This window comes from Anguilla anguilla, chromosome 4 (assembly GCF_013347855.1).
Source record: "Anguilla anguilla isolate fAngAng1 chromosome 4, fAngAng1.pri, whole genome shotgun sequence".
NCBI classification, from domain to species: domain Eukaryota; kingdom Metazoa; phylum Chordata; class Actinopteri; order Anguilliformes; family Anguillidae; genus Anguilla; species Anguilla anguilla.
Window position 1 is genome coordinate 41862114 of NC_049204.1, and position 15290 is coordinate 41877403.

Sequence of the window (15290 nt, forward strand, 5' to 3'; positions counted from 1 at the left end):
CATGCCCTCCTGCCTCAGCCGTAATGGAGAAGGAGAACTCGTTGACCCAGAATCACTCAGAACATCCAGATCAAATGACTGCTGTTGCTAAGTGGCTCATGGTGACACTCACAAGGGTGGAGTCATGATTTCATCATAACATGGAGATACACACAGTGGCACTGAACCCCTCTGAACAAGACACATGCACACACGAATATAGTCCTGACTTTACAAAGTGACACACTCCCCAAAGACACTGATACACTCCCCTCACACACGCACTGACACACTGAGGAGGCCCTGAGGTCGAAAATAGAAAATAATTTAAAATAAATAAAAAAACCCCCCCCCCCCCCCCCCCCCCCCCCACCTCATTCCACCATTTCCACAAGGTGTAGGCCATGGAGATGAACACAGACCCAATGGATCTCTCACACAGCACCATCCACTGCTCAACCCTACTCTCACACAGCACCACGCACCACACACACACTGATCCACCCACTACTCTCACACAGCACCACCCACAGGTCAACCCAACTCACATATTGCTCCACCTACTACTCTCACAGGACCACACACTGCACCACCCACCACTCACACATTGCTCCACCCATTACTCACAGCACCACCCACTGCTCCACCCTACTCTCACACAGCACCAACCACCACTCACACACTGCACCACCCACACAGCACAAACTACTTCTTTCGCACTGTTCCACCCATTACTCGCACAGCACCGCCCACTACTCTCACACAGCACCACCCATAACTAACAGAACCACCGACTACTCACAGCTCAGCCTACTACTCTCACACTGCACCACCCACCACACACACACTGTTCCGCCTAACTCTCACACTGCACCACCCACCACTCACACAGCACCAACTACTACTCTCACACTGCTCCACCCACAACTCTTACAGCACCACCCTCTACTCTCACAGCACCACCCACTGCTCCACCCTACTCTCACACAGCTCAACCTACTACTCTCACACTGCACCACCCACTACACACACACTGCTCCATCTAACTCTCACACTGCACCACCCACCACTCACACACTGCTCCACCTAACTCTCACACTGCACCACCCACTGCTCCACCTACTACTCTCATACAGCACCACCCATTGCTTTCACACAGCACCACCTACTACTCTCACACTGCACCACCCACCACTCACACTGCTCCACCTAACTCTCACACTGCACCACCACTACTCACAGAACCACCGACTACTCACACAGCACCACCCACTACTCCAACACTGCACCGCCTACTACTCTCACACTGCAACATCCGCTACACTCATACTGCTCCACCCTCCTACACTCACACAGCTCCACCAAACTCTTACACAGCTCCACCCATTACACTGCTTATCACACTCTTTCCTCCAAAACTCTCCTGCACCCATTACTCATAGTGTACACACATTGAGGAAGAGATTACTCACACCCTGCTCCACAATTTCACACTGTGGGCTACAGTGATGACAGTTGAGACCTGAAGGAACTGTATGAATCTCAGGAGGACAGGAAAAAGGAAGATAAATCAATTCCCACAATCCCTGGCTAACGGCTGGTTGTGTGGAGAAGGAGCAGGATAAAGCTTTATAATTGCATAATTACACCAGTCGATTCTGCACAGAGTGAACACAGCCACATCTGAAGGAGTCAAATGAATTCCACATAATTTAACCAAACACTGAGCAAAGCTGAGGCCTGATGCTGAGAGCTAACGACTGGAAAACTCATCTCTCCCCCTCCTCCCCAACATACATTCTCTTCCCCCGATTCTCCCAATCACTCCTCCAGTACTCCGCCCCCTCCCCTCCCCCTGCTCCGTCTCCTCCTCTCCCACACCATCGCCCCCAGTTCCTCCTATTCCTCACTCTTCCCCTCTCTTGCACCTCCAGGCTTTTCTGCATTTAAATGTCTTAGGTGGGCCACCTAAGTGTTTTAAAGACGCGTATAAATACAAAATCACACAAAAACACTATAAAACGATTACAGATGGTCTGTGATTTTACTGAACAATTTTGTGATGAATGATACTGCATTTCAAGTATTTAAAGTTTTGACTGCTTTCAAGTTTATGCACAACCACATGCTAAATTAACTATAGTAGAATCTGCTTAATTGCATAAAATAATGAAACAGACATGATTTTCCACAGAAACCGCCTACCTTCATAAACTTTTGTGGTTTTGTGTCTTTATAGGACAACTGTTGGTTTATTTATGCCACATCACCCAACTTTTAACATACATTTATAAATGACTAATTCCATGAAAATATCCGAAATATACTCTAATAGTCTGCAAATATGCGATCTCTTTACAATGGAATGAGTAGGGAACAAGTGAGACCAGTGACAGTATTGGTTGAGTGAATTCATAAAAAATAATACAGTACAATACAGTAAGCTGGCATTTGGATTCATTGGTCTGAATTACATGGTTAATTAATATTGCACCCTATATTATAATATAGTTATTATAATAAATAACTATAATATTGCAAGTTTTTTCTGACAAAAATGAAATGCATTTCAAGACATGCATTTCCAAATAAAACTATTCATGTAGTTGTTCAAATCCTTACAATGCTTAAATCTTTCAGTATAGGTTATATTTTCCACACAATTCTTTACATTGTAAATGTAGAAAAATATAGGAAGACAACACGTCTGACGATGGCAGTAAAGCTGGACCGTCCTCAGTCGCTGCCACATAAAGCCACCACCTAAGCCCTATTCTGAGCCAGGAAAAACCCTGACCGCGGCACCGCCCCTCAAATCCGTATTTTTTTCATACAGAAAACCTCACTACACTATCCATCCATCCATTATCTAAACCGCTTATTCCTGCTCAGCGTCGCGGGAGGGCTGCCTAACCCAATATGCATCGGGCAAGCCCCACTTCACCAGACACCAAAAAGTGAAATAAATCATCAATGTCAAGCAAACCAGGGCCACATTGTTTGGGCAGTTAGCAGCTTATGACATCTGGGGAGAGGGATCTTCTGCAAAATGGAGCGCTGGCATTCCAGCCGCTTAACACCTCTGCTGTAGGAATTCTGCGCTGAACCTCCATCCCTGCCCACCCCCACCCTCCGCACAACTGCCCCCGTTCCACTGCTTCTCTCAGGCAGCTCCGGTGGGCACACGGCTGTAAAAAAGGGCGCGATTACGCAGGCCCAGTGAAAGGGCCTGAGACAGCGGCTTCTCACTTCTTTGTACTTAAGCAATCAACAGATGCACTTATTCGCCTGCCTCCCCCCCAGTCCATCATGGAGCGATTCTGAATGGGGAGAAATAAGTCCACTTTGTACATCTTCCAGTTAATCACGGCTTTCTATTCAGCAATTTGACCTTTTGTTCAAAACAGGATTATCACCTGTTTTTTCCCCCTCTTTTTTTCCCTTTCCTTCCAGGCAGTTACCAAGGGTGACCCGCTTGGGGAACATAATTGCAATAATTTGTTAAACACCATGGCAACCGACATTAGAACTAGGTAAATATGGGGCTTTTGTGCCACGCTGTTATTTCACCAGAGATGCTGGAGTCAGGGAACAAATGATGAAGAGAGAGATGGAGCGAGCGAGCGAGCAGAGAAAGAGAGAGAGAGAGAAAGAGAGAGAGAAGCGACAGAGTAGAGAGAGAAAGAGAGAGAGAGATTGAGTGAGAAAGAAACCCCACAAAATTTATATTTGCTTTGTCTCCAGAGAGCTGCAAATTGATAATGGCGGCAGGGTAGAGGTGGCGACGGCAGTAATTTCTCTTCTGATTAATGCTTCTGTGTGTTTCCACTGGATACTCAACAAACACAGGCTTACAATCTGTAACCATGCACGCTCCCCCCTCCCCCCCTCACTTTTTATCCTCCAACACACAGAACAAACAGCCCTGTTTGTCCCCTTCCTGAACTGAAAGGAATCCTTAATTACAGAATATTACCCCTCTTCAGTTAAGCGAGTGCTGATGTGGGGGGTGGGGGTGGGTGTGCTCTGTCCACTGAAGCTCAGAGAGAAACGGGAGGAGACTGACATGGGGGGGGGGGGGTTGGTTAGCATTCACGGCCAGCAGCTGTTTCACACCTCCTGACAAATGGACAAATTGGTTGGGTGGGTGGGTGGTGGGGGGGGCTAACGCTTCACCATGGATGGATGCATTGATGGCTATAATTGATTTCTCTGCAGCTAAGCGACGCTCCCCCTTCTGATATGTATGATATTAGGGGGGGATGTCCTACACAAAGTTGGTTGACATTACACCCAAAGGCTACTGGTCCAAATCCTGGGTGTGGGTGAAGGAGGTGTCAGGATTACCTGCTACAATGTCCTGCAGCTTTTTAAGATAGCTTTCTAATGATGAATGCAGCCAGAAAACCAGTTTTATCTACAGCTACACAAGCTAGTTTTACATTGCAATACATTTAAAGACGCATCCAGCAGAAGCTTTGCCCTGTTTTTACAGTGATTTTTTTCGTCCTATAACAGAACTAGGTGGCGTTAGGCTATGAAGTGGCTACATTGACAAGTCTCCCATGCAAGTACTAATAAGCAGGTGTAAATGTGTTTGTGTGCTCAAACGTGGAGCCATTCACAAATTTGCCAGCGGGTATGGGCCCAAAACAAGGCCTTGTCATAGAAGTCCAGTGTGGATCCAGAATCCGGATGCCTTGGGGCTTCAGGTATTAATACCCAAAAGACCAAAAGCTTCTGAAGGTGCCTTGTGTCATTCACTCGGCAGGGCTCCCCCTGCCGGGGCCACTGCTCCTTTTGAAACGGCAACATGTTAAATACATGCACTTTTAACCTCTTAGCACAAAGCCCCTAGTGGTCGGCACGCCGTCGTGCCCAGATTACTGAACTCAGACATTCAGTGCTACTGCAACCAAAGTATGAGTTAAAAACAGTTTCATTAGTAGACGATACACGACAACTCTGCCGAATATGGAGTTTCGCAGCGCCACCATTGTCGCTCTGGTCATTCATTTAACACACACCCCCTCCCTGCAGTCTCATCTGCAACTACACCCCCCACCCATGACATAATGGACAATATTGTCTATCTGGGCATTCATAAAAATATTATTTCACCACTAAAAAATCATATTCCGTCATAGCAACAAGATAAACCCGACAATAGCCCTAAGATATGCCCATACAGCAGTGAAAACGCTGCTCACTGAATAACGAAATAAACGAGAAAAAGTTTTTAAAAATGATACCATGTCATTCTATAGTCAATATCTGGGACTAAATATTGAATAAATATACAACCTTGCCGTTGGTTTTACGCGTAGAGGTGTCCCTTTTGAGACTGAGTGGTCATATATTGTCTTGGACAATCCCTTTGTGAAATATACGCACATTTGTGATGCCTGGGTATCTTCCAAAACAGCTGTGTGTAATACCACACGTGTTTACGGCGTTGTCCCCCTTTTTAGTACAGTCTGGCTTGATTAACAATTCATTTATTTAGTAGGTGAGAGTACAAGCTTTCTAATGATGTATAACATGTCTAATTTTGCTTTTGGAATAGCGTTTTATAGGTCAGCGTAACCGGAAATGTTCTTATCATTGCATTCAATTGCGCATTCACTCTGTGGTAGCAGTAGAACAAAGACGCTGCTAACGAAACGTTGTCAACTATTTTTCGGAATTTCTTGGAAAATACTATTATTATTGAGGACTTCTGAGCATAGCTAAGCCATATGTTTTCTGATAGACCTAGCTGACACCGTTTTCTGGTGTAAGACAGGAGCGGATAGAACTATATCACTGATTTCCTGTCTCTGTCTCCATCTACTGAAAACAGATTAGATTTCATCATTGCTATGTAAGTATTACTGCTCAAAATACTTCGGTTATATACGTTATTTTTGAAATTGAGTGTCTTTAAATAGGTTAGTGGTATTATATAATGTGGATATTTCACACTTTAATGTAAGCGTTCGTTGGTAGTCTAGTAGTTTTTGTGCAACAGTGATGACGAGAGTGTTTGGACATTGCCAAAACGTGGTGGACGGTTGAAAATTGTACAGAGAATAGAAATACATACAAGAGTTAATTATTACACATTTAGGTAATGTACAGCATTGTGTAACAATATTTTTGCATTATGTTTAAATTTGATAACAATGTTTCATCTTAAACCTTCATAAGGGGCTCATTTATATGCTTTACAATGGACAAAAAGTATTATATTCCTTTTTGGAGAGATTTTGGATATGTTTCTGGACCCCTAGCTATTTTAGACCACTGTACTGACAGAAAGCTTGTAATTCCCACTTGAAAATGATGCAACAGTGAGTTTCTTGAGTAAAAACAGTTGATTTGTAGTGAAATACGTGAACATGTTGTGATTTACAGCAATGCATAATTTAGACATTTTGGGTAGATTTGGAGACGCTGGGTACACTGCTTAGTTTTTGCTTTATTATTATTATTTTGCTTTGTTATTTAGTAGTTCTACATATCCACCCTTAGATTTTATGAACTTGTGGTTAAGAAGTTTTTGATCCAGGACATGTATAGTTTAACTTGCTGTATATATGCAATCTCTCAGTATTTCATTGTGAACTAAAAAAGAGTAAATTCATTTCAGATTTTTTGCCTAGACAATTGCATGTGTGGCACTTTATTTCTTCCAAAATTATGAATATAAAGTAATCTAAGCTAGTATTGTAAATGGTACAAATGTCCTGCTTGGTTTAAGCCATTTTTCAAGTATCTGTGGTGTTCACATTTGGAGTTATAAAGCTTTAAATAGGGTACCCCCTAAATGGGCAAGGATTGGCCAGATTTGGCATGTGCGCTAAGGGGTTAAATCATTACAATTAAATGATATCTGCTCAGACAATATTTAGACACAACCCCCATGGTTTCAATTTAATCACATTCTGGGATCACAACAGTACTAATTCTGTACATAGTCATGTACTTTTACAAATATGGCTATTGTCATCAATGCTAAACAATCAAAATAGCTCTGATTAGTTTTCGATAGCGTCCAGAAGGTTGAGGTGCCTGCATTTTTAACTAAATAAATTGGGGAGTGACAGCATTTTTAACTTTGCACTTCATTTAAAAAGTCGTCCCTAAAGTATAGCGTTTAATAATAGAAATTCAGTGTCATTAGATATTGAGCATTGCTCAGTGATGGCAAAAGCGGTTTGCACACTGATACGTCCAAACGGTATATATTGAGGCAAATTCTTGGAGCAACAGTACAATTCATTTAGTTTTCTGATTGAAATAATGTTCACCAAATTCTAGAAAGCGACATGTATGCAGTATGAATAATGATCTAAATAGTTACATCAATGATATCTAGCCGGCAACTGTCTTTTAAACATTGGAAAAAGTTGAAAACCGTGCCGAATTCTCTTATTTCTTTAGCGACCACAGACACCACGATTTTGCAAAGGTATGACCAACCACTGAAATCTTACATAAGGAAAGAGGGCAAGTTGTTAAGTCATGCTTGCCGGATACTGAAGTTACAAAATAACAGGTATGTAAATGCAGACACCAGGACTCAGCTGAATGCTTTGAAGTGGCAAAGCAATATTCTGTATGAATTCAGCAACAAAATTCCCTTGATGTCTCAGACTTTCCTGAAATACTCCGCAAATAATAGTCTTATGGACTAAAATGCATGATTGAGATTTGCGTCATAACTACTTTGAGAAACTTGCAATCAGTGCCAATTTTTGCCCTCCTTTCAGACTGTCATTTTGAACCATGCAATGGTACAGACAACTTTTTCCTTATAATCCTTATAGAATGTTCTAAATTATGCGGATAATGACAATTCGGTGTATTATTTTTTGATACCATAATTAGAAAATTAAATCTGTGAATCAAATTAAATCTCAAATATGTATCCGATATCCTTCCACCACAGTAAATCTCAAAGGAACATCAAGTGAATTTTGTTTCCAGATACACACAGAACATTCCCAAAGCTCAATTTGTTGGTTGGGTATTTGAATTCCACAATTTACAATTTCACAACGCCTGACAGAACCACCATCCATATATCAGAACCAAAACGTTCCAATCCCACATCCTCACACACATCATCAGAGAACTGAACCAGGTTCCTCAGGTAACACAAAGACACACACACAGTGTCTGCACTTCCCCCTTGAAGACAGGTTGCACGGTCACATTTTTGCACTTATCCACTCAATAAATAAAACACTCTTCTCATTCACTGTACAGGTGGACAAAACAAAATGGGGTGAATTGAGAGAAACGCTGGCACAGAACTTGGCTCAGCTCATGAAGTCATCAGAAAGGCAACATAAATGCAAGCATTTGTGGGCCCAGCAGGGCACCGGTGGGGGCGTTGTGGATGCAGGGCTGCTGGGCAGCATCTGAAATCCATTTAAAAGCGTAATAAACAAACAGCATGTATTATCTGAACAAAGAGGCTCCAAAGCACTGGAGGAAATACAGCTCTGTTGGAGTTCTGATTTGTACGTGCTTCCTATTACACCCTCCCATGGGCCTGATTGGCGGGCCAGGGCAGTCCGTCACTCTCTCAGATTTGTGATTGGTTGATCCTGATTAATTTTCTTTTCTTTCTGTCACAGTGACACGCAGCCAAAGAGGGCAAGTTCTCGCACACACATGCGCGCATACATGCATGATCGCGCACGCACACAGGGACTACACTGTACAGAAGCCTGGGAAGCATACACAGTTTGAGTGGAACACTAAAACATGGGCAAAACATGAGGCCGGATTGCACCAATAGTGCCGACGGAACATGGAACTATGCACCACCGGCCCAGCATTACCTTGCTATACCCCCCCCCCCCCCCCCCCCCAGCTACACACAGTACTGCTTGCGTTTCCCGGGCAGCTCAATCTTTCCAACTCAAACAGCAAACAAAGCAGTGTAAATGTCACCCCACATTACAGCCGCTCCCCAGAGTCATTACTTTGTGTGTGTCTGTGTACTAGCGTGCATGGGGATTCCTTCCTTACAAGAGTAAACAGTACAAATCATTACTGAAGGCCAGTATGGGAGCGAGGAGTATTTTTTCAACATGCTCTTAAATACACAGAGGAACTAACTGAATTACAGGCAGGTACGATTAACTACATCTACATTTAAATGCAGAAGTACTGTGACACAAACTCAAAAAGCATATTCCGTGCCTAGAATCAACTCATTTCGTTAGCTTTCTTCTGTATGAAAGCTGGCAAAGAAAGAACTCAGCAGCCAACTGTCCAATTACTTTTGCTCCCATAAAATGGAGTGGCTGTGTAAAAAAGGGCAGTAGTTCCTGCACGGATCATCCGATATGCATGTAAATACCCTCAAATTAAAGCTGGGAGACTGCACTTTAACTTCACATTAATTATTTCAAATTTAATGTGCTAGAGTAAAGAGCTAAAACAACATAATTGTCACTGTCCGAAAACTTCTGCATTTAACTGTTCTTCCAGCGTTGTCATATAATACCAATCTAACAATTTACAGCAGTTGGCAAACAGTTAATTGATGTGGTGGGGAATGAGCAAAGTATTCATGCAATAGTACCTGTCAAACTGGAAAATACTCTGGCTGTAGCATCTCTGAAAATGATAAGCACTCATGCTTTAGTATCTGTGAAAGCGGTAAGCACCCATTCTCTATCACTGTGAAAGAGTTAAGTACTTGCACAGTAGAATATCTGAAAGCGGCAAGAACTCATGTTGTAGGATTGGTTAAAGTGGTAAATACTCATGCTTACATGTTTTAATTATTCATATGATAAGGGTATACTCTCTGATACTCAACAAGAAGGTTTAATTGATCTATTATTAAAACAAGAGGCCAACGGTCAATATAAAGATCCAGTTTACTTAAAAAAATTGGAGGCCTCTTACACTTCAGTGTTGTGATGCTAAAATATTAGCAAAATGTTTAGCCTATCGTATTAAAAGGGTCCTGTCGGATATTGTCCACCTTGACCAGTCAGGCTTTTTACAGGGGCGATACATGGGGGACAATATAAGACAACTGCTTGAAATTACAGAGCATTATGAGACGTCAAAGAAAGCCGGCTTAATTTTCATAGCAGACTTTGATAAAGCCTTTGATGAAGTGCGCCTGGATTTTATTTACAAATGCCTATAATTCTTCAACTTTGGTGAATCTCTAATAAAATGGGTCAAAGTCATGTATAGCAACCCCACATGTAAAGTTATAAATAATGGTTATTTTTCAGAGAATATTACATTGTCAAGGGGCGTAAAACAAGGCTGCCCTCTATCACCATACTTGTTTATTATGGCAATTGAAATACTTGCAATAAAGATAAGATCAAATATTAATATCAAAGGATTAGAAAGAATGGATCAGTTGACATACTCGGTATTCACATCCCCAAAAATATGAATGAATCAACTTCAATAATAAACTTACTAAAATAGATAAAATTTTGCAACCATGGAAAGGGAAACATTTGACAATCTATGGTAAGATTACCCTGATTAACTCTCTAGTTGCATCCCAGTTTACCCATGCTCTGTTTAGGAGAACTCATTATAAATGGTAATGTGCAAATGTAAAAGATAATTATGTGTAAACTATGTACTCTGGGGGTGGTGGCGGTGGGGGAAAAAAAAAAAAATACTCATGCTGTATTACCCATGAAAGTGACAATTACTTGCACTGTATTATCTATGAAAGTGTAGGGTACTCACACTATTATCTGTGAAAGTATAAGGTACTCACACTGTATTATCTGTGAAAGTCGTAAGTACCTGTGCTGTGGTGCAAGTGAAAGTGATCATATACTCACACTGTAATATCTGTGAATGTGATGGCGGATATCCAAAATGAGCTTGTTACTGATCTGAACGAGGTGCTCGATGGGATGGCCCCCGCATGGGATATGACAGCACCGCAGCAGGCTTGGCTCCACCATCGACCCCTAGGACAGGAAAGGACATTAATACCAGCGCCTTGGCCACGCTCAATGGGACAGGAAGTATCGCAGACAACACAGCTAACAGTAACACGCTAGTGCAATCACACGCACACAAATACTTGCACACGCCTCCATGCAAGTGCTGGTGCGCCACTGCTTTGTATTACCGGACAGCAAGGCTGAACTACCTGTGTGCCCCCTTGTCACAAGACTGAATGAGGGAAAACAAAAACAGAGTTTAAAGTGCACATTTCCACCTGCTGTCTGGCTCCCCCAGAGCACAACATCATTAGCAACAGAAGGAGAAAGGGATTCCAACATGGTGGCCATTTCTGCCCCTCACAACGGCAATACTTTCTGAATTACAGCAGGGCCTCTCCATTAACAGGACCACAAACTCTACAATTATAAACACTCACGAACACGTTCACAGACACACACTCACAGACACAAACACACACAAGCAGCACATCATTAAAACAATCAGCTGTGCAAGCACGCACGTACGCACACACCTCAAGCTGGAAATTGTTCTAAATTTTTCAACATAGCAGCCAAAACTGTTCTTTCTGTCCACTTTAGTGAAGCCAAACCTTTTACTCGCATTAAAGAACATTCTAGTAGGACCATTTGTGGACTGACTGAAGGCTATTTAATTTTTTCTTGCTTGCTATGTGTGCAAGCAGATGGAAATGGAAAATGCATCTGGTTGAACATGAAGTGGTTTACCTTATAATTCATTTTGCATCGATTTACGAGGCCAAAAGTTTACATACACCTACGCTAAAGATATTCAGTTTTTCACAACTCCGCACGTTTCATGTTACCATACATTACTTTTAGCAAATCAATCAGGGCATCTACTATGTTCACATCAGAGGTCAAACAATCGATTAGAGACAGGGTTATTTCAGTTTTAATTCACTATATCAGAATTCCAGCGGGTCAAATGTTTTCATACATCAAGTTGACTGTCTCTTTAAACAGTCTGGAAGATTCCATAAATTGATGCAATGACTTTTTAGAAGCTTCTGATTGGCCAATTGTCATAATTAGGAGTTAACGGGGAGTATTTAAGGGCCTACCTTTAGAGCCACTGCCTTTTTGCCCTTGACACCATGGGAAAATCCAAGCAACTCAGCCAAGACCTCAGAAAAAGAATTGTGGACCTCCACAAGCCCAATTCCTCCATAGGAGCAATTTTCAAACAATTGAAGGTACCACAAGCATCTGTATAAACAATTGTATGCAAATACAGACACAGACACTGCATTGTTCAGGAAGGAGGCACAAATTTACTCCCAGAGCTGAACAAACTTTGGTCCAAAAGGTTCAACTGAACCCCAAGACAAGAACAAAGGAACTGGTGAAGGAGTTGGAGGCATCAAGTACCAAAGTATCTACATCCACCATTAAGAGAATCCTACATCGCCATGGCCTGAAAGGCTGTCGCGCAAGGAAAAGCCCCTACTCCAAGACCGGCATAAAAAAGCCAAAATGAAGTTTGCGGGTGATCACCAGGACAAAGACCGAACCTTTTGGAGGAGAGTTCTCTGGTCAAAAATTGAACTGTTTGGCCATAATGATCAGCACTATGTATGGAGGGAAAAGGGTGAGCCTTTTAATCCGAAGAACACCATCCCAACTGTGAAGCATGGGGGTGGCAGCATCATGTTGTGGGGGTGTTTTGCTGGAAAAGGGACTGGTGCACTTCAAAAAATAGATGACACGATGAGGAAGGAGGATCATCTAGAAATACTGAAGCAACACCTCAAGACATCAGCTAGAGAGTTAAAATTTGGTTGCAACTGGGTCTTCCAGCAGGACAATGACCCTAAGCATACCTCCAAAGTTGTAACAAAATGGCCTGAAGACAACAAAGTGAAAGTATTGGAGAGCCCATCACAAAGCCCTGACCTGAATCCCATAGAAAATTTGTGTACTGAACTGAAAAAGTGTGTCCGAGCAAGGAGGCCCACAAACCCGATTGAGATACACCAGTTCTGGCAGGAGGAATGGGCAAAAATTCTGGTAAACTATTGTGAGAAGCTTGTGGAAGGCTACCCCAAGCATTTGATTCAAATTAAAAGGTCCACCAAAAGTACCCGGAACTACTTTTCAAGGAACTAAAAGGTTCCTTCAGCCCATTGTTGTCTGCGTTTCCACCGCGGTCTAAAGTCCCGTGAAGATTAAGCAAATTAGCCCACTGACGTATGAAAAAGCGACGTTGTCGTCGGTCCATCTGTCCTATGATTTCTTCTGTAACCCCATACTACCACCGAAGTAGCCTACATTATTTTCCAATAACCGGGACAGCCCGGAGGGGTTTATTCCACTTATATACAACGGGTTACCAACAATGACTATATATGGTTACTTTTGTATTTATTGATTTTTATCGAAATATTATTATTGAAATATTCTTCTGCAGCCGTTTGGGCAAATTTTACCGTTGTCAAGCAAAACTGTCGTTGGTAGTTGAACTTGGACCGTTGTTATGCAAATAGGATATAACAGGCGAACAGTCAGATTGTAACTGTTTTATATATCCTCTCAAACACATTCATTATGTTTTTATGCGAACATTCACTTTCATGTCTTGACATCCGAGGCGACAGAATGCATTCACATTCCACAAATAACTGGCAACAGCAGCAGAAAACATGCACACGTTGTAAACAATTTGCTGTTGAATTGTTTGCTTTCTCATCGTCAATTCCATATAGGCTAATCGCAAAATGACAAGAACAGAACGAAAACTCGGACTTGCGTGAAAATTCTAATTAGCAGTGCTACAGCCACCGTTTGCTTTCCTTCAAAGTTACTGCTAGCCGAGCAGCGAAGTGTGCCCTCCAGATGCGAACCATGCACCATAAATTAGTCCACAGTCTTCCTGGTCTTTTTGTGGAATTGAAGAATGGCAGAGTAAAATTACGGCAGTCTGAAAAAGCAAAAGGGACGATTACTAGAATTAACCTGTTATTTTACCCTGACAAAAAGTGCGGAAGGTGATTTCCAGTTTGCTTTTACTGTATCACCAACATAAATTACGCATAACTACCGCATACCTCACATAACTGTATCAAACGAGTGAATTTGAGTCAATTACAACGGGCTAACAAAGAAAATCCGGAAGAAAATATTCAGCAACCGAATTAAACCGTTTGAACGATTTGGTACATAATATGCTGTCCCAGCACGAATGCTTAGCATTTTATAAAATGAATACTAAAGCAAGAAAATAACATAAGAGCACACGTTATAATTCCAAGATGTTGGCAGGCTATAACCAAAAGTAGGCTACTGCGCCGCATAACATACAAGTTTGATTTCAAGTTATGATGAAAACAAACTGGTTTGCGGCTGCAGGTTTTTTAAAAATGGCGGTTGAAATACACAAAAAAAAATGCTGCGAGTACTCGACCAATCAGAAATGTTCAGCGCTGCAAGCTCCTCCCCAAAGGTTCCTGTACTTTTGGAAAGTACTACCCCCCGAGCAGGAACTTTTTTTGGGGTAAAATAAAGCCCCCGGAACTAAATTTAGACCCTAGTTCCTGCGGTCGAAACGCACTGAGTTCCTCAAAAGGTTCCTAGTTCCGGGGTAAAGTTCCTGCGGTGGAAACGCGGCTTTTGGTTCCAGTTGGTTCCTCAAGATTCAGTGGTCACTCGTAAGGAACCAAATTTTGGTACCCAACCCTATGCACACCACTAACATTAGGAACATGCAGCGCATGCACAGGCACCCTGAGACAAACTCACACTCATACACGCACACATACACACACAAGGACCACACATATACACTACAGAGATTTGCAACAACTCTAACCGGAACATTGGAATAATAAAAACTGAAAAAGACGGCCGTTGCACCTGAAGAGAATTCATGCATTCCTCTTTCTCTCCCCCCCTCTCACTTCTCTCTCCCTTTCTCTCTGTGCTACTTGGACTGTCTCCCTGGCACAGGTACAGGCACTAGGTCAGGATGTGATTCAGGCCTCACTGCCCCTCATTGGCTGGCTTTACTCTGGGGTCCTCAGGTTTGGGCTGCTTGGGTTTGTGATAAGTTGTCCCCCACCAGCACCACCCCGAGGATCAGCACAGAATCAAGGCAACTCTGTCGCTCAGGCTCCTAATTCATTTAGCATCTTATCTGTGGGCTGGCCATTGCAGAGGATGCGGGCTAACTCTTGGCCACTCTTTCTTCTCCTACATCCCTCTCTCCCTCCCTCCCTCCATGCAAAGTGGCCCAAGGCCAGGCCATCTTAACGGCAGATTGGATCCAGGAGAGTTTCAATCTGCAAAGCAGAGGAGGGTGCGGGAGGCTCTAGACAGGGAGGAAAATACGAAGGA

General features: G+C 42.6%; 1 protein-coding gene across 3 annotated transcripts in view; it reads right to left on the bottom strand.

Moving 5' to 3' along the window:
* Positions 1-15290, bottom strand: part of pola1 (polymerase (DNA directed), alpha 1) — a 144758-nt gene that overhangs the window by 34819 nt on the left and 94649 nt on the right. For all 3 annotated transcript variants that reach the window (XM_035415335.1, XM_035415336.1, XM_035415334.1), the window contains exon 34: positions 10809-10940. In XM_035415335.1, coding sequence (XP_035271226.1) covers positions 10809-10940 — 132 coding nt within the window. The remainder of the gene's footprint in view (positions 1-10808; positions 10941-15290) is intronic.